The sequence below is a fragment of the Spinacia oleracea genome, chromosome 4 (genome assembly GCF_020520425.1).
Source record: "Spinacia oleracea cultivar Varoflay chromosome 4, BTI_SOV_V1, whole genome shotgun sequence".
NCBI classification, from domain to species: Eukaryota; Viridiplantae; Streptophyta; class Magnoliopsida; order Caryophyllales; family Amaranthaceae; genus Spinacia; species Spinacia oleracea.
In genome coordinates this window covers 162,828,108-162,848,820 of record NC_079490.1, presented here as the reverse complement: position 1 = coordinate 162,848,820, position 20,713 = coordinate 162,828,108, and the positions used below count along the sequence as shown (strand labels likewise).

Genomic DNA, 20,713 nt, shown 5'->3' with positions numbered 1-20,713 from the left:
ACCTTGTTTTTCGTTTGAAGGAAAACGGTTTTATTATTGAGAAAGTCAATGAGATTGACTAGTCTTTCTTATCATTCTTGGGATGTATTAATTTATTGGTCATATTATTACTCTTTAAGTAAGAATATTTTACCCTAATTGGTTTTTTTCTTTTTTCTTTTTTTTGACATAGGCTTAATTGGTTAACAAACTTTTATATAAGACGGTCTTACATAAAAGACTACTTTGGTGTCATATAAGTTAAGCAATATAACGAATTAGTTAAGCTATGAAACCAATTAGTTAAGCAATGAAAACAATTAGTTAAGCACTGGAAACAATTAGTTAAACACCGGAACTAATTAGTTAAGCACTGAAAACAATTAGTTAAGCACTAGAACTAATTAGTTAAGCAATGAAACTAATTAGTTAAGCAATTAAAGTGGTCTTTTCGATAAGACGGTATTACACAAAAGTTGTCGTAATTGGTTTTCATATCATTGCTACTATAATTTCATTTTCCAATTAAGAATATTTTGGTGTTTCACACTTTAAGTCTAAATACAATTATACAAACTCCTAATGAATGAAACATTTGTCATAGGTAACTATTGTAAGATAGAAATATAAGGTAAGCCGGTTGGCATTAGTACATAATGAGCTAATAGCACAATTGTAATGATCATAACTTATACTTAGTCTACCACTACAAGAAGTTGTACTATTAACGACGGGAAATCCCGTCGCTAAAGGCCAATAATGGTTGATTAACGACGGAATTTTCCGTCGTGAACCCATCATAAAAGGGGGCCGTTGTTAATGAAAAATCCCGTCATTAACCCGTCGTAAACGACATTTGCGACGTTGTTCCCGTCTTTGTTAGGTTGTTATCCCCGTCGCAAAAGTCCTTTTGCGACGAGATTTTTACCCGTCGTTATACTGTACATTTGAGTGTATTAACAAATTAAAAAATTGCCCCTTATATTAGACATATATTATGTACTTCATACCATGCATAAAATAGTGGATTTACCACAATTTTGAACTAAGATGTTTTTGTTTAAATAAAATATTATTTTATAGTGCCGCAAAATTCTGTATATATTGTGGCCCTCTGCATTTTAAGGGTTTAACAACGAATGGTATGGGTTTTATTGACTCCTAATTTCGAGAATCATAGTCAATTCTTTGCATATTGTTGACAAACTTTTGCCTCTAAAATCTCAAGTCACGCACTATTCGACTTTCGGTTGATCAAACTTTTGCTCAATTTGACTAAGCTGAATAGATTGCTATAAAAATAATCCTTTTGACATATCATCCAGCTAATTAACTAAAAAGCTTAAAAATGAATTTCTGTATAAAAAAGTAACACACATATACGAAATATGAAACATATAGTGCTATAAAGGGTTATAAAATACTACGTATATATAACTATGACTATTACTTTTACAAAAATTATTATAAACAGGCTTATCAAATACCTATTATTTTCTGCAGCGCGTCTCCTGTGAGATCAGTCACATCATCAACTTGATGGTGTGATGATATATGCGTTTTATATAGAGTTTTTACCCCCGTCCCTTAGTACTTTTTGATCTCAAATGAGCTCTTCGGAGCGATTTTAGTACTAATGTGCTCCTTGTAGTGTGTTTGTAGTTTCAGGTTCATCATTGTAGGAATTAGCATATTTTTGTGCATTTCCTACTCATTTGAATCAATACAAGAGATTATATACTTTCGAGAGCGCAAACATTGAGTTGGAAGAATTTTCATGCAAAGCGAATAGTGAAAGAAGTAGAAAACTGAATATCGTCCACTCTTTTGATCATAACTCGAGTTATACAACTCCAAATGAAGCGATTCAAATTGGGTTGGATTCAAGACTTCAAGAGCTTTCCAACGAGTGGTCACTCGCCTAATTCCAACTTATAACGAAGGAGATATGGTGTTTTTAAGATAGAGGATCGTGCAGTTTCAACACGCGCCCGATCGGGCGGGCTTCGCCCGATCCGGATCGGGCGGTCATTCTGGGCGCTGTTCTGGGCATTTTGCAACCGCCCGATCGGGCGGAATTTCGCCCGATCGGGCCGACTATCGAGCACATCGCCCGATCGGGCGAAGCGTCGCCCGATCGGGCCACGCCAACCTCCAGCGTATTTCGCGAGATTTTATTTCCGATTTTGGGCTCTATTTTGGGCAAACTATAAATACTAGCCCCTTATATTTTTAGTGACATCTTTTATTCTAGTTTTCTAATTACTTAGTCTATTTTAGTTCTCTCTATTTTCTCCAAACACTTAGTTTTAATTTTAATAAAAGATTCAAGCTTTATTATTCCATTGTTCTTCAAGTCGGTATTGTTTCTTGCTTTAATTTATCTTATTGCTTGATCATGTTTTCTATTATGTTAATTGCTTTGTTATTTATTATCATGAGTGAGTAGTTTAATTTCTAGGGTTTAGGGGATCCATGAATGCATGATTGGGATTATATGTGGACTTGATTAATTGATTGATTGATTATAATTTCTATAGCTTATTATTATTGCTCGTCAATTCTGTTCGGCCGGACTATTTTGATTTGAGTTTGATTAACCTTAGATTATGCGCCGAGAGGTATAAATATGATGTTTTTTGGTCTGTGGCTATTAGATAGGAATTATTTCTAGTACGTAGCGAGAGCCCGCTAGTTGTTCTATCCTAAGGAATTCATAAGATTCGAGAGATGCATGTTTTCCTAATTATGATTGTTCATTGATTGTTATTGTCCGTTGTCCAATCCTGCTCTGCATTTATGGTGAACCGTTGCCCTAGATTCCTTTAATATTGTTATTTTCCGATTTGATTATTTGCTTTAGTTTAATATACAAACCAATCCAACTCTTTGTTACCAGTAGTCTAGATTAGTTAATTAATAGTAGAAAGAACATTGTTTCCCTGTGGATACGATCCCTGCTTCCCTTACTATATTTTTAGTTGGTGAACGTTAGGTTTATCTTTGATAGGAGTGCGATTTAGCCTGTCAAATTTTGGCGCCGTTGCCGGGGAAACGGTTTAATTTTCTGCTACTAATTTTATGATCTAGATTATTTTCTTTAGTCTCATAGAACTTCCTGTTCTGCGCCGTTGCATGGATATCAATGTTTTGCCTCATGATTCCACTGTTGCTTCTTATCTAACCCTTGCATGGATATCAATGTTTTGCCTCATGATTCCACTGTTGCTTCTCCCGTGCATTATTGTGAACCCTTGCTCAATCCAGTTCAACCCGAATCAGAAAGCAGAGATAGCTTCTTAGAGGAATTAAGAAGATTAAACTCTGAGATTGAGATTCAGTGTATTAGATCTCAAGAGGCTACTAATGAGATTATTAAAGCTAGTAAGGCTACTCTTGAGAGATTTAGAAAAGTTCAAGAAATTATTGAAAATAATGATTCGAGTTGTGTTGGGGATGGGGGTCAACTGAGTGAACCCATAGGCAACCAAGAGTGGGAGGAGCTTATAACAGAGGCTGAGGATGAGTGGGAGGATGATGATTTGACTGTTGGATCAATGGATGAAGGATTTGTTGAAACTGAAAAGCCATATGTCATAGAGCAAGTCCATGAGGAAGTTGAAGTTGATAAAACCCTTGTTGTTGTGTCAACCCCTACCCCTCATATTCCAAGTCCAAGAAGGGATATTCTTAGCCCCGTTTACACCGTCTCACTCCCCTTCTCTTTCCCCATAAAACCTTTACTTGAGTATCTTCCTCCTCCCCATGAAAATCAAAAGCCCAATGACCCAATAGAGTATGTTCCTCTTTGTGAATCTTTCGCAGGTACTTACAATACTTACAAAGAAGAGGTGGATGCTTTGCAGAGAGCTCTATATGGTGAAGAGCCTATCCACCATGAATTCCAAAACACAGAGAGAGCTATTTCATTGATCATTGAGGTTGAAGAATCAATAGTCCGTAAAAACAACTTCCATAAGGAGAGTATGCCTACTTTCTCTTTTCCTTCCTTTTCTTATTCTTCTTTTATTGTTGTTTTTTCTTTTTGTTCTTCTTCCTTTAGGCATCCTACTCCTTACTGGCATAGATTTCATTCGGACTTTATGCAAATGTTGTTGTTGATTATCGTGCATGTCTTGTTGCACGAAAGTTGTGCGAGTGCGCATGACAAGCTTCTGCGCTCGTTCGTTGGTTATTTACTAACCAATCTCTTTGCGGGAGGCACGATTTGATGATGCTGAGACCCGAAAGGCCGAAAGCTCGGTGAACGGTGGGCACCGTATTCATGATCGGGGTCGTGGTCTGTCACTTCCCGCGCCACATAGCTCATCCAAGGCAATTGATTCGACACCAGATGGCACCATCTTTGGTGCCCCCATTTGATGAGTTGTCGTGGCTCTCATCCCCTTCCTTTCGTTGTCTGTACATAAACTAAGATTGTGTAATGGGGACATTGTATCAATCTAATAGGGGATGAGTATTTCACTATCCATTTATTGCTTTTCGTAGTGTATTTTTCGCTTTTGTTTGTGTGTTTTAGTATAATTTTTGAGCAAGTGTGTGTTTCATTGTAGTTTTTGGTGTTAGAGAGGTGAGAAGAGGGTATTTTACGGTTTGGACGTTTAATGCTGTGCAGGTCTAAGGCTCCAAGTTCGAAAAAGTTGAATTCAAGCTTAAACGGAGTAGTCTGCGTTTTGCCCGATCCGGATCGGGCGAGGAGCGCCCGATCGGGCGCGTGTCGCTTCAAGGAAAATGTTGGAAAATCGCCCGAACGGGCGACGGTTGCCCGATCCACACAAAAGGCGAGTGAAATACCCGATCGGGCAAAATTCCGCCCGATCGGGCGGTTGATGATGACGTCGTAGAAAGGTCAAGGAAGGATTCTGGGCTGAGAAAAGTCAATAAAACAAGGCATTGCATTTCGCCCGATCCGGATCGGGCGAGGTGAGCCCGATCGGGCGCGCACAGATTCAACGGAAAGGTTCGAAATTCGTCCGATCGGGCGATCTGCTGCCCGATCGGGCGATCTGCTGCCCGATCGGGCGATTTGCGAATCAGCGACAAATAAGCCACGGTTTGCTCACTTTCCTCATGATACCCCTTGAGACAATGAGGACATTGTCTGATTTAGCTTGGGGGGTGTTTCACTCACTTGTACATATTAGGTATGTTTTTCCTTTTATTTTTGCATTTACTTATTTTTGTGTGTTTATTTTGGTGTGTTTAATGTTTTCTAGAGTAGTTTATTGCTTTGAAAAAAAAAAATACAAAAATACGTTCCGATGAATACAATATCATGCTTCCCTGTGCCCCTTGAACGAAAATTGTTTTGATTCTTGGTATTTGATGATGGGCAATGTAGATGTGTTAGCCATGATTTGATATTCGATTGCTTTGATGCCTTAACATGAGTCAACTCCGACTAACTATTCGTGGACTTGGTGCTTGGCTAGTTGACTTGGTTAGGATGTGTGATAGCTTCCTGGTGTGTCATTGATTTTGAGTATTGGTTTGCAACTGTTAGTAGTGTTTTATGACTCATATACATGCACATTGTGGAGGACGAAGGTATTTTTCTGTTTAGGTAGCCTTCAGATTAATCTAGATACATTTGTTCCCTCCTTTTCTACCCATGTTGTTGCTTGTGCCCCTTTATTCGGTGACTAGCCATATTACAAGCCCATGAAAGCCCCATTGGTTACTAGTCCCAAGCCTAGCTTGGGGGAGCTAATAGTAAGTGAGGTGAGGGAGTTGTAGTGTGCTTAGTTTTGAGCACAAAGTGAGTGTTGAAAAGGAAATAAGAGAGTTCTTCTTATCTTGTTTGTTGTTTGAAAAAGAGAAAAAAAAAATAATGAAGAGTGAAAGAGATGAGAAGAATAGAAAATATGAAGGTTTCCAAAGGGAAAAAAAGGAAATTGAAAAAAATAAAAAGAAAAAAATTCATTACTCATAGAAAAATTCAAAGCATTGTTACACTCAAGTATTGTAATTTCTTATCTTTATGAGTGATTGATTTTAATTGTGAAAGAAAGGCAAGAAAGTATGGTGTTGGCTATTTGTTGTTTTGTCATGTGTTGAGTGGGAGATTATGGTCATTATGTTGATTGATCACGGTTGTTTTTAGGATTTATGCTCCCCAAAGCCAAGGCTTTAAAGCTCACATTATACCCAAATTTACCGCACCCTTACCTAAGCCTATCATTACAAGCTTTGAAGACCTTCCGACCTTTGTGCATAGAGTCATATTAATGTGAAAGTAGTTGTTTATCAATGCAAGTTATGACATGACATATTCCGAGTCGACTATTAGGTTGAGTGTATGTTTTTCTAGACACACGAGTGTTGTGAGTTTTGGGAGGGCATTGTACACTTATATGTTGGGAGGAGAGCGAACGGGTACATCTTTTATCCGCCACATAAATGAGTGACGAGTGTGTGAGCACTAGTCTTGAATTCCATTGTGCATTTGTGGTTCGCTTTGCGTGACGATTGTTAGGGAGGATTTGTGGTTGGTGGATTTGATTGGTTGACATTGATGCATGCTCGTTAGATTTTGCCGTGAATTATGTCTTTCGTTTTAAAATATGTTAGGGGTGAAGTTGATCTTGTATTCATCGATGATTTCCTTGCTTAGGGACAAGCAAGGATCTAGCTTGGGGGAGTTTGATATATGCGTTTTATATAGAGTTTTTACCCCCGTCCCTTAGTACTTTTTGATCTCAAATGAGCTCTTCGGAGCGATTTTAGTACTAATGTGCTCCTTGTAGTGTGTTTGTAGTTTCAGGTTCATCATTGTAGGAATTAGCATATTTTTGTGCATTTCCTACTCATTTGAATCAATACAAGAGATTATATACTTTCGAGAGCGCAAACATTGAGTTGGAAGAATTTTCATGCAAAGCGAATAGTGAAAGAAGTAGAAAACTGAATATCGTCCACTCTTTTGATCATAACTCGAGTTATACAACTCCAAATGAAGCGATTCAAATTGGGTTGGATTCAAGACTTCAAGAGCTTTCCAACGAGTGGTCACTCGCCTAATTCCAACTTATAACGAAGGAGATATGGTGTTTTTAAGATAGAGGATCGTGCAGTTTCAACACGCGCCCGATCGGGCGGGCTTCGCCCGATCCGGATCGGGCGGTCATTCTGGGCGCTGTTCTGGGCATTTTGCAACCGCCCGATCGGGCGGAATTTCGCCCGATCGGGCCGACTATCGAGCACATCGCCCGATCGGGCGAAGCGTCGCCCGATCGGGCCACGCCAACCTCCAGCGTATTTCGCGAGATTTTATTTCCGATTTTGGGCTCTATTTTGGGCAAACTATAAATACTAGCCCCTTATATTTTTAGTGACATCTTTTATTCTAGTTTTCTAATTACTTAGTCTATTTTAGTTCTCTCTATTTTCTCCAAACACTTAGTTTTAATTTTAATAAAAGATTCAAGCTTTATTATTCCATTGTTCTTCAAGTCGGTATTGTTTCTTGCTTTAATTTATCTTATTGCTTGATCATGTTTTCTATTATGTTAATTGCTTTGTTATTTATTATCATGAGTGAGTAGTTTAATTTCTAGGGTTTAGGGGATCCATGAATGCATGATTGGGATTATATGTGGACTTGATTAATTGATTGATTGATTATAATTTCTATAGCTTATTATTATTGCTCGTCAATTCTGTTCGGCCGGACTATTTTGATTTGAGTTTGATTAACCTTAGATTATGCGCCGAGAGGTATAAATATGATGTTTTTTGGTCTGTGGCTATTAGATAGGAATTATTTCTAGTACGTAGCGAGAGCCCGCTAGTTGTTCTATCCTAAGGAATTCATAAGATTCGAGAGATGCATGTTTTCCTAATTATGATTGTTCATTGATTGTTATTGTCCGTTGTCCAATCCTGCTCTGCATTTATGGTGAACCGTTGCCCTAGATTCCTTTAATATTGTTATTTTCCGATTTGATTATTTGCTTTAGTTTAATATACAAACCAATCCAACTCTTTGTTACCAGTAGTCTAGATTAGTTAATTAATAGTAGAAAGAACATTGTTTCCCTGTGGATACGATCCCTGCTTCCCTTACTATATTTTTAGTTGGTGAACGTTAGGTTTATCTTTGATAGGAGTGCGATTTAGCCTGTCATGTGACGAGCGCGAAACCAATAGCGTACCTCCCATAAAACTATGAAAAAAAAAGTAACACATCTAAACTATAGAAGTAACATACCTAAACTAAAAAAGTACCTCCTCTAAAATTATAAAAAAAAAGTAACATGTCTAAACTATAGAAGTAACATACCTAAACTAAAAATGTACCTCCCCTAAAACTATTCCGTATAAAAAAAAAGTAACATGTCTAAACTATAGAAGTAACATACCTAAACTAAAAAGGTACCTCCCCTAAAACTAATCCGTATAAAAAAAGTAACATGTCTAAACTATAGAAGTAACATACCTAAACTAAAAAAAGTACCTCCTCTAAAATTATATAAAAAAAAGTAACATGTCTAAACTATATATAGAAGTAACATACCTAAATTCGCAAGTGTGAACTGGTCTCACCATCAGTTGATGGTGAGGACAGTCTCGTATAAGAATTAGGGTATTTCCTGTCTAATTTCCCCTTATTTACTATTACGTATGTATAATGTTAAACTATAGAGGAATAATAATATTGATGGGTGATATTATGATTTTATGGCTTAATCATAATTTGGTTACATTATTGGTTTATATAGGAAACTATGACATATCTCTATTAGGTTTATGACTCTATTAGATTCCTAAACTAACACAACTCTAGTTTACTAAACATACTAGAACCCTAGATATACCATAACTCTAACACTCCCCCGCAATCGTAACGGCAGTAACACGAACGGTACGATTGAAGTGTAAAATCATGACGACCGAAACAATCAATTTGATGTCGAGACAACAGGTACACTCCCGTTCCTTTGTTGCGGTACACTCCGCAATAACTGGTGAAGAGTTTGGCGATGCTAGGACACGTTGAAGACCAACACAATCGCAGGTACACTCCTGCTTTGGATTCCGTGCAAAACCATCGAACAGGTACACTCCTTGTCCGATTGAAACTTGCGCACTATGTACATCAACGATTAGTCACACTAGCGCAGGTACACTCCTGCACACGCGATTGCAAGTACACTCTTGCACGCGCAAAAAAAATCAACTCTAACAGCAGCAACACCAATCTAGCGCGAAATATTCCACTTTGAAAGAAGAGGTTGATGAGATTTGAACCCGTGACCTTTGCGTCACATTGGCTGATATTATGACTTAATGGCTTAATAATAATTTCCAATTATGACTTAATGGCTTAATAATAATTTCCAACCATGTTAAACTATATATAGAGGAATAATAATATTGATGGATGATATTATGACTTGATGGCTTAATCATAATTTCCAACTCTAGTTTCCTAAACATACTAGAACCTTAGATATACCATAACTCTAACATATAATCCTATTTAAATGTTTGTTTAGTGTATAGATAGTTGTAATTTCCACAGAGGGTTGGTTTGATCCAAAGTTTTATGTTTTATGTACCACTCACTCACTCGAGTAATATATTTTTTTTCCTAGCTAACTAATTTAGATAACATTTAATACTTACGGAATATTACCATGTTTGTGAATAACACTACTTATTTGAGACAGAACTACTCTATTATTAGACTTTAAAAGAGACCTAGGATCCAAAGAAAAGTTGCATTAGTTTTTTTTTTTTTTCTGAAAAAAAAAAAAAAAAACACTTGTATGTGCTGATGTTTCTACAGATGCATAAGGAAGAAATTAAGAAAATAAGAGGGTAAAATGTCATAAAAACTGTGTCAACGATCTAAGCAAGCTTAAGGTTGGCTATGTCTAATTGGCCAGATTATGCCCAACATTTGACACGTGAGACACATGTCACTTTGAAAGTGATTGTAGAATAACCGATGTTGATTACTTCTTCCTGTTTTCCCAAGCCCTACATGGCTGAAAATCATGTTACACTAATATACTACTCCCTCCGTATTTATTTAAGAGATACACTTGGCCGGGCACGAATAAAAAAAAAAGTTGAATAAAATAAAGTAATAAAACAAGTGGGGTTGAGTAGATATTTTAATAAGAAAAACAAGTGGGGACCATGTCATTTTAGGGAGTGGGGGATGGGGGTGGAGTGTAGATATATTATTTAATTAGATGGTGTGGTTGATAAGTTACTAAAAATGACAAGTGTATCTCTTAAATAAATACGGCCGGAAAAGGCAAGTGTATCTCTTAAATAAATACAGAGGGAGTATACAACATATAAACAAAGAAATACTGTTAATTGTATTATGCGGAATGTGCAAGTACATAAACAAAGAAATACTAGTACCAGTGTTGGTTTTGTTTTTATAAGAAACAGATTTGTGTTATTACATTTAAACCTGAAATGACATGTAAAAATATAATATACGTGCGATGCGTGCGAATATAAGAAACAGATAAGTTATTGAGTCAAACACATATCAACAAATTGATTAAAATGGTAAGAATTTATTTAAGGGGCTAGATTGATTAAAATGCTTCTTTGAGCTTTTCCTATTGGGTGTGTTGTCATTATATCTCTATTCTGTAAGTGTGAAGGATATTTTACTAATCCAATAGGGACACCAAAAATAGATTTACTAAAATAACCTCAGCTCTTGACTTATATAATAGAGATTTAGCAATAACGCGATCCTTCTGTTTCACAATTTTGTTCATTTTTTTGTCACTTCCTATGATATTTTTCCGTCTTATAATAAGACTTTCCGGTCCTTAATGTAATTGAAATTGGATTACAATAGATTTACTACAATTTTAACTTTTATATACTCTTGTTTGAACCAGCCTCGCCCGCCCGCCCGCCCGCCACCGGCCCGCATGCTAGCCTCCCACTGACTAGGGCCAGAAAAAATTTACATCAATTTTTGAAGTAAAGAAGAAAGTACTATTGACATCCTATCAAAAATTTAGATAGCTATTGGGTATTAACCTGCAAGAAACTTTTTTTTTTTTTTTAAGGAGAATTAATTCATTAATAATGAGTCATACGACATTTACAAGAGAAATATAAATCTAACAAATAAATGACAAATTGAATCAAATGAATATTTCCTTCATCAAAACAACAGTCGTTGAATGAATCTTGCACTGTAGAACGTCTCCCGTATATAACGCTGGAACATGCAACCTTTTCAGAGAGAGGGTCTAACGATTTGTTGTAGCCGTGAGGATGATTTCCACTTGATTCATCTGAATGTACTCAAAAAATTGATATCTGCTGCGATCTCATATAAAACTTTACCAACGAACCAATTCTACATAAATCCACTGAACAACAAACCAAACATACTGATACTAACTCCATCATAGGTTGACTAACGAACAAGGACGAACTCCGCCCATATGATGAAAATTTATTGAATTTAGGAGACAATAACTGAAATAAATGAAGGGAACGGGTCGGAAATAGTCTAATTTCCGAAGAAATTAGACTAGTTCCGGCCAACGACGGCCAAGAAAATAAACCCTAAAAAATGAGAGAGGGAGAAAGGGAGAGAGGATGGGAGAGCGGCTCACGCAAGAGACGAGTTTAACATGCAAGAAACTTAGGCATTAAGGCGTCGTTTGGTTTACATGGGATAAACGGAATGAGATCAACGGAGAGAAAGAAAAATAAAACAATTTGATATAATGTGTTGTTTGTGTAACATTTGGTCATTCTACAACTTCTCCTCCTCTCACCGTGTTCACCATCCCTCTTACGGTGCATCTCCTCCTCCTCTCCGTTATCGCTTCCGCCGCCCCTTTCACTGTCTCACCGCCGCCCTTCTTTCTCTTACTTCTTCTCACCATCTTCATACGTATACAGAGGTAGAATTTGATGCTTTAAAGGTCAAATTCGACCATTTCATGGTAATTTTGGGTGGCTTAGGGTGGTTAGGGGGGGGGGTGTTGTTACCGTCTGGGAGGTGGGTTTGTGGTGGGGTATAGTGGGTCAACGATGGCTAGGGTGGTTGTGGGGGTTTTGTTGCAGTCTGATAGTCGTGGTAGGTGGGTTGACGGTGAGAGTGATTCAGGCAGTGTTATAATGTTGGTCAATGGTAGTCGATATTTTGGGGAGTCTTGGAGGAAAGAGAATGGAAAAATCCAGAGGGGTGGGGAATCAATTCAGAGGGCTTTTGGAGGGTGTGTGAAAGAAAAGATGGTAAAGAAAATAACAAAAAGTCTAACAAACAATAACAAAGGGAATCATACTCATTCCTTACCAAGCGCCCCTAACTAGACTAGACATCTAGACAAGTGTTCTAATCAAGTAAGGTTGCATCCTAAAATCATATGGATAAGAGGAGAGGTGACCCACATTTATAAATAAGTACAACACTTATTTAAAGGTGGTGTACAATAAATATTATACATCGGATAAAAGGTAACTCAAAATCCTTAAAAGTTACTCCGATATATGTAAAAATTATCTATTTTTATTCTTAAAACCTTTTCATTTTAACAAATATTATTCATTCAAAATCACTAATAATGTATAAAAAGTAATCATCTAACCCTTTACAATATTTATCCGTCAACTTTTTTTTGTTCATAATATAATAATTAATCAAAATATATTAAAAGTTACAAAAAGCTAGATAAAAGTTATTTCGATATAAAATAAATTTAGTGTAAACCTTATACGTGGTGCAATTACTGTTAGCGGTTATTCAACTGAATTTATATCAGTTCTCAATGAGCCGTTGAAATTAATTTGTTTAGATAAGTCTTTGAGCAATGACGTTTGCCTTCCGGCATGCAAAACCATATAATTCAGATTACTAATTGTCAAACTTGCATGCATTATGATTTATGAGGCATATAAGACGAGCTACTTTCCGTTAAAATTAAAATATATAGTGTAGCTTTAAAGACTTTATATTTTTGACGTACTTTTCAAGTTTCTACTTTCTTCCAAAAGTCTACACTCCTGTCAAGGAAGATCGAGGGCCTTACTTACCTATTTCATAGGTTGTAGGATTTTTTTTGTTTTTGATAATGAAAGAAAATTCAGGCGGACTATTTGACACCATCCTTTTGAATGGGTGAATTACAAGGACTCCGAGCTAGTAAAAAACGTACAATGAAACGACATACGTTGTAGGATTGAGTTGCAACAAAATTAAGCTTTTTTTTTAACCGATAAGGCTCGAGAGATAACATAATATTTACAAGATAACTGCATATTCTATCAATGGTAATTCAATAATATTTTTATTTCATTTTTATCTTAGTTTCCTAAAAAAAATGCAAAGTAAAATCTTTTAAAAAAGGTAAAAGATATATATTTTTTGGCGGGAAAAAATAACACCAGGAAATGACACGTGTCATTCCTGGTGTCTCTTTTAGTATATAGTAATAAATGTTACTAACCTAATCTACTTAATTAAGTTGATTAGATTTTCAATCAAGTCTTTGAACTCTTGTGATGCAGAAAGGCCCACTTCCAATCCTATGCTCATTTTAATATGTGTTCTCTATTCGCCTAATAAAATAAAGAAGTGGCGATATCAATAGGTGTTGTTATGGTAACTATATTACTATTATAAGATATTTCGTTTTTCATTTTAGTTGTTATGGTAAAGAGGCAAGAATAAAAAATTCGATAATCAAGACTCATAAAGAAAATTAAGTAAGCTTAGCTCCAGCCGCAATCAATGTGTATTTTTTCAAAGAGATTATCCATGTTACATGCTCATAAAATGGTCAAAGAGTTGGATTCATCTACTAACTTGCATGTGCGTTTCAAGATATAAATCATCCACTTCAAGATTGTGCTTTATTATCTTCTTTTCAGTCTTGACAGCACGCTTAAGTAGAATTTTTGTCAAGAAAGGCAGACACTATCACTCGTTTAATAGAATTTGGGACTACTTTTTTCAACAACCTTCATCTTATCAGCAGCAACAGCTTCAATAAAAGTCTGGATGAGATAAATCCAGAAATGCTGGGACGTTTTGAATATTGTGGTGCTTCGAGCGACTCGCAACGAAGTGGTTATGTTGACGTAACGAGTCACTCGAAATTGACCAACGACAAACAAGCACATTCTTTCAAAATGAAGAGAAATTACAAGATTTTGAACTGAGTGAAAGAACAAGATTCATTTCTAACTGACAACCAGCATATATAATCAGAAAATACATGTTACAGAAAATTAAATAAGAAGAACTTACATCGTGGCAAGCAACATTGCCCGAATTTTGGCTCTTAGCTCATCGGGAACTTCCGTGGTTTCAGGAGGGGGAAAAGATGGAGCCTTTTCTTGGTAAGATGACTTAGAAGCATCAAGAGAGGCTTCTGTACTTGCATCATCACCTATGGCTGACGAAGACTGGTCTGAAGATTTAGTTCTAATCTCACCTTCTTCCAACTCAATTTCCTCCTTCTGGGACCTTCTCCCAACCTTGCTAGATCTATCTTTATGTCTATCTTCTTTTCTATAGTGTTTGTGCTTTCGTTTCCGGTGTTTGCGCTCATCTTCAGAGGAACTATCATGCTTGTGCCTCCGTTTATGGCGTTTGTGTTCATCATCGGAAGAACTATCATGCTTGTATCTGTTATGCCTGTCTTCTTCTTCTTCTTCTTCAGGAGAAGAGAAGCTCTCATCCTTGTCCTTATGTCGAGATTCTTTGGTTCTTGACTTTCTTCGACGTTTATCTACATCCTTGCTTCTATCTCTATGATGCCGCGAGGACTGATGGGGTCTATGCTTCTTCCTAGAATGCCTTGGATCATCTTTCTCTCTCTTCCCCTCGTAATCATCTTCTTCTTCTCCTTCGCTCTCATCATGTTTTCGAGACCTGTAGTGACGCCTCTTTCTTCCATTCCTTTCAGTTTCATCATCAGAAGAATTAGAATTCCTCCCTGACATCTCAATCCTAGTTGAAGTCTCCGTCTCTGCTGGAACTGAGGGTCCTATTCTATCATTGATTTCTACATTAGTGGCAGAGCCAGGGACCCCAGACCTGGATGGTTCGGCACCCAATGGTGCAACACCACTCCTAATCATTGCTGCGAACATCTTGGCTCGCCTCAATCTTTCAGCCTTTAGCTTCTGCTCCTTGGTCATCCCTGCTTCAGAGGAGTCAGCCTCACCAGCTGCTGCACGAGCAGCATTATTGGCAATTTCTTTAGCAACCGGAATAGTAACACTGGGTTTCCCATTCTCCGTTTGCTTTTGGGATGAACTTTGATGTTGTGACGACTGAAGGCTTCCAAAACTTGACACCTGTCCACCCTCATTGCTGGAACCACGACTAGCACCGCTCAAAGACGTCTTGGAGAAAATATCTAGATTAGGTTTCTTAATGCCTCTTGTGGCAGCCTGAAGTATAGCTGCCGCTGCTGTTGCATCCACAGTAATTCCAGAGAGTTGCTGAGTTTCTTTGGACGGAAGATCGTGTGTGTCTTTTTTTGACTTGCTAATTACCATTTTGAACTTCTCTTTTCTGTCACAGTCAAGCGCCAAATCATCATCTCCGCATTCCAAGGATAAGGCATCACTTTCCTTCCTGGGAGCAGTGTTCTTGTCCATCTCAGTACTAAAGCTCTTACCACTTAATCTGGACTGCAAAAATGATAAAAGAAAAGAGTAATCAGGATTACAGAACTTAAGAGAACGAAGGATAGGACACAAATAAGCAGGCTATTTCCTGTCCACAAAATGATAATAACAACAAACAGGCTGTATCATGATGCAACAGTGAAACCAGAAGGCTTTGTCTCACACCCCCATTGACTTTATAAAGCTACATTCTGGCAAGTTCAATGCAAAGGAGGAGGAATGTGTTACATTGACTTGAAAGCTGAAAGCTTAATCGAGAAGGGGGGCCTAAATGATCCCAAAACACAGTTCAGAATTATCAGCACAAAGAAACCCTCTTAGCCAGAAACAAGTGTCATTGAGCCATTGAGGAGAGTGTGACAATTTTGAACATACTTGCTTTTAAGTTGGGGCCCAGATGTTATACAATCCAGTAAGAGATGACTATTTACCTCCTTTTCCACAGAAGTGAGCCAACACACAAGATTAACTTCCATGAAGTGGATTTTACACACCAAAAACAGGAGAATAACAAAAGATTACAGAGCCATCCCATTTCACATTAAAAGGCCTCAACATGCAAGAAAATTCAACATGACCAACAACTAACTTGAAGACATCTAAACGACCTATGAAAATCTACTGGTTTGGAACAAGTGACCACGTAAAAAAACACCCAACTTGTACACATGCCAAATTTTTAACAAAAAGAACTATAAAACATGACCTCAGTATGACCAAGAAAATAACAGCATATACTACTAAGAAACAAACCTCTTGAGCTTTTTTCAGAAGCTTTAGATAGTATGGATGATACTGGTTGGATGGCAGCAAGAATGAAAACCTGCCATGCTTTTTGTCCTGCTCAATAAGCACTGCCTCAAAGTCCTTACCATTCTTCAAGATGATCTCAACGATCCGATCAACCAACCTTTTAACTTCGGATGGAGGGTCCACCAGTAATGTTTCAACTTTGGAAACCGGAAACAAACTTGAAGCTTTTGACTTGTCCATGATGGGACCATTGGAAGCTATTTTGTCTACATCTTTCTTCACAGTATTAGCACTTACAGACTTTATGCCACTGATAAGGTTTTTACTCAATACAGGTGCTTTCACTTTGAAAGGATGTGCATCTTTAGAAACCATGTCGTCCTTTCCAGACACATTTCCTGGACAGGTTGTTTGCTTTACTTGATGAGAACTGGACGTGACAGCTACCATTGGAGTTTCATCTGAGGAAACTTGCTTAGATTCTTGCTCTACTGCACCATCCTCATCTTCTCCTGTACCATAGAAAGAACCCAAGAGAGTAAGTGCTCCACCAGTTTGATCCTCATTACTTTTCTCTTTCTGTAACTTGCCATCATGGTCAGCTTTCAGAAGCTCTAGGTGATCAACAAGATATCTGAAGTATGGGTGTAGATGATGGTGTGGCATCAAAAATCCAAACGTCGGGTTATCTCCCTGTTTCACTCTTAAAACAATTTCAGATTGGCCGCCATGTTCACCGACAAACAAAGCAGTCCTTGCAATAATCTGATGCACTTTGTCCGCAGGAGGCTGAAAAGCATCAGAGAAAAACAATAACATGCATTAAAAAAATGAGAAGAAAAACCTCACATTTTATATTTAACAAAAAACTCGTGGAGAACCTAGAATTACAAAAGCTAAGGAAACTTGATAGGTAGCATCTGATGCAGTGTTTGATAATCTTAAGCGGTAAAATATCAAAACTCTATGAAGAAACATTTCATTCCATATGCTCCAAGCGACTACGATGATTTGAATTTCCAGTTAAGCATTGAACTCTATGGTCCTAATCCCACCTGCACGGCCTATCTTTCATGACATCAAAAGGGAACAAGGTGCCCCTGAATGGCAACTTTAGGTCAGAAGAAGTCCGCCCTGCTCCAAGCATCTGAAAACTTAGACATAGTAAGCCTCAGAATAACATATGCACATCAGACAGATACCATTTGTCCACATTAGCTAACTCTTCAAAAATGAAAAAATCATCATCAAATTCTAGACACTCTTCTTAAAGCTATGTATAAGATGTATAGCTAAAAAGGGATAAACCTACCAGGTTTTGAAGTAAACTTTCAGGCACAGAAAATGGTGGATGAAACGCAGATATGTCCCGAGCCACATCAAGAGTCTTCTGTCCACTGGAATCAGCAGAGTTTCCATAAGCAAAGGGTACAAAATGATATCCAGAGGCATCTGTCCTCGGATCTTCAGTTTCTATTTCTAATAGGAAAAAACAAACACAACATCAAGTCACCCCTTCTGTAAAAATAATTTTTAACATCGAGAATTTTTGCAAAAGAAGCTGAACATGAAAAATGAACTCGAGAAATTAGACATACTATTATACTAGCGGAGTGAGGACAAAGGCATTCTTACTTGTCATTTCAAGAGATCAACCTGTTGCAGATAAGAAATCTTTCCTGCAAACGTGTAAATATGTAGCAAAGCAACATAGCATGCACCTGTAACTAACACTAGTTACAAGAAATATTGATACCCATAACTTCCTCATTTTTATGTTAAATTGTTGACCTAAAGATGCAATGCCTGGCCTCATGTAAAAAAATGTATCGAAATATAGCGCTCATTTTTAATGTGGAGATTCAAGACATGTCCACATAAGCATGACATGTTCACATAAGCATTTTATGAGTGCCCTCCCCAATACCCATGCCAATCAAGAAATTCCCGATATCGCATGACATGTTCACATAAGCATTTTATGAGTGCACTCCCCAATACCCATGCAAATCAAGAAATTCCTGATATCTACATTGTCCTCTCCCAAGGTCCCAAAAGCTCGCCTATCTGATGGTTCTTAGTAGCTGGAAGCTCACAAGGGTGCTCCCTCAAGCTAGAACATTATTCTGGTTTCACAATCCACAGCCTCGTCTTAAAAATACCTTCATACAGTAAAACTAGCAAAACTTTCGTGATCTTGTTTACACCGAGAGGTCCGACAAGCTAGTAATATTATCTTGACTTCAAACAAATCCCTCCTATAAAATATATCCTTGCATACAACAAAAGTAGCAGCGCTTTCGTAATTCATACATACTCCAACGAACTTAGTTCAACAACAATAACCCCTAAAACTAATAAGCTCAATTTTCTCAGTATAACCTAATTAATTGACTGATAATTCTAATCCCACATTACAGCATAATATTCAACCTCCCAAAATTATACTCACCTAAATTCCACCAACAAATAACTACACTATCAGCAAAATAACATTAATTCACTAAATTCAAAGAATAAATCAGCTTAAAATTTTCTTGCTTCTTAATTGAACACAAATAAGCATAAAACAAAAATCGAATTGAAAATTCAGCGTAAAAAAAAGAAAAAGGAAAAAGAACAAACCTGGTTCAGGAGAAGAAGACGTAAGATCTGCATAACGTTCGAGATCGAGCTCAGATTCGAGATGAGAATCGGGAGGAAGTCCTCCGCCGCCGCTATAGCTGGTGAGCTTGCGGAAAGAGGAGGGAGGATTGGTGAGAAGGTTGCGAACATCAAAACGATCGATGTAGAGGGAATTCCATTCAATTAGGGCATCTTTGGAGTTTACAAAGGCGGCGGTGGCGTCATCGTCGAAGAACATCGCATGGCGGCCGACTATCTCAAGTTCGACTTCCATTGTTAAGAGGAGAGAGAAAGTTAGGTGAAAAGGTGATTTTGATAAATGGGGCGAAAAGGGAGGAGGAAAAACCCTTTCGCTGGGAATTGGGGGTTCTGCCGGTTAAGGTGATAGGAAACCAGTAAACCACCTCCCAAAAGCTGTTCAAACTAAGGTCAAAATACTGAAATGGTTAGGACTCCGTTTGGTATCATTACCGGTTTTCAATTTTTGGATTTTTTGGTCTGGCAAATTATAAAGTATGATTTAGATTGAACGGAACAAAAAAAAATCATATTTATAGTAATCATGTTAATATTCAAAACTGACAACACAAAACTGAAAACTATATTTTGTAGTTTTTATATTTGGTTTTTAATTTTGTAGAAAACAGAAAACTGGAAATCAAAATGATACCGAACGGGTAACCAAACCAAATTACGATGGTTTACGGATTGAAAAAAGTGATTCTCCCTTCTATCCTTTAAAAAAATACTTATACAAGAAGAAGAAAATACTCCTAATAAAGAGAAGCAATATGACAAGTCAAAATTCTCTATCCCACAATTTGTGTACTCCATCTGTATCTTTTTAAAAGATACACTATGACCGGCAAGTAATTTTAAGAAGGTGAGTTAAATTTATTAAAATATTATAAAAGTGGATATTGAGTTATTATTTAATGTAAGAAATTGATGAGAGGTGAATTAAAATAAGAGTATTGTGATTAGATCTCAATAAAACTACATAGTTTCAGTGTAGTAAGTACCCCTATTGTGGGTTTGATTTTTCAGCAATTTTTCGGTAGGACCGCCTTACAGGCGTGTGTAGGAAAGACCGCCTCTGCAACCACGCGCGCGTGGCCTCACGCGCGATATAAATCGAAATTTTTTCTCTCTCCTCTCATATTCTGCAAACTCGCTTCTTCACCTTCTCTCCTCTCAAAACTCTCTCTGTAACCCTAAACCCTAATCTGCAGATCACGAATCTCATCTCCTCCTCCGCAACCGAATCTGCAGACCCTAACCCTAGTTTTTCTCCTCCGTCGATTTCCATGGAGTCCTCACCGTCGTTTTCGCATGATAACTTTAACAACTCCGCCGCACCATCCACCAATTTAGGGAGTTCTTCAACCTTCTACGGCGGAGACAACCTCCATGAATACCATCCTCCTCCAGAATTTCTTCCTCCACCTCGATTTTGTACAGTTCAACGACTTCGTTCTCCACGATTTCTTCCTCCACCTCGGTTTTCTACAGTTCAAGGATTTCGATCTCAACGATTTCTGCCTCCACCTGCAACGCCTAAATTTGCTACTGATAATCGATATTTTCCTCCTCCTACATTTGTTGCTCCTTCTAGATTTGGTGCTCCTTCTAGATTTGCTGCTCCTGATGGATTTAATTCCACTGTCATGCTCCTCCTAGATTTGAAGCTCCG

At 37.5% G+C, this 20,713-nt stretch overlaps 1 protein-coding gene across 6 annotated transcripts; it reads right to left on the bottom strand.

Moving 5' to 3' along the window:
- Positions 1-14,100: 14,100 nt before the first annotated feature.
- On the bottom strand, positions 14,101-19,440 carry LOC110792228 (uncharacterized). Of its 6 annotated transcripts, XM_056841757.1 has the most exons (5): positions 19,021-19,050; positions 18,031-18,116; positions 17,708-17,874; positions 16,396-17,184; positions 14,101-15,645 (listed from the first exon to the last, which is right to left on the bottom strand). In XM_056841757.1, the coding sequence occupies exons 2-5, from the start codon at positions 18,035-18,037 to the stop codon at positions 14,248-14,250; spliced, it is 2,361 nt and encodes a 786-aa protein (XP_056697735.1). In that variant the 5' UTR covers positions 18,038-18,116; positions 19,021-19,050; the 3' UTR covers positions 14,101-14,247. The 6 variants fall into 6 exon arrangements, with proteins under 6 accessions (XP_056697735.1, XP_021852736.1, XP_021852737.1 ...); XM_021997044.2 differs by lacking the exon at positions 18,031-18,116 and having other exon boundaries at positions 19,021-19,440; XM_021997045.2 differs by having other exon boundaries at positions 18,031-19,164.
- Positions 19,441-20,713: the final 1,273 nt, after the last annotated feature.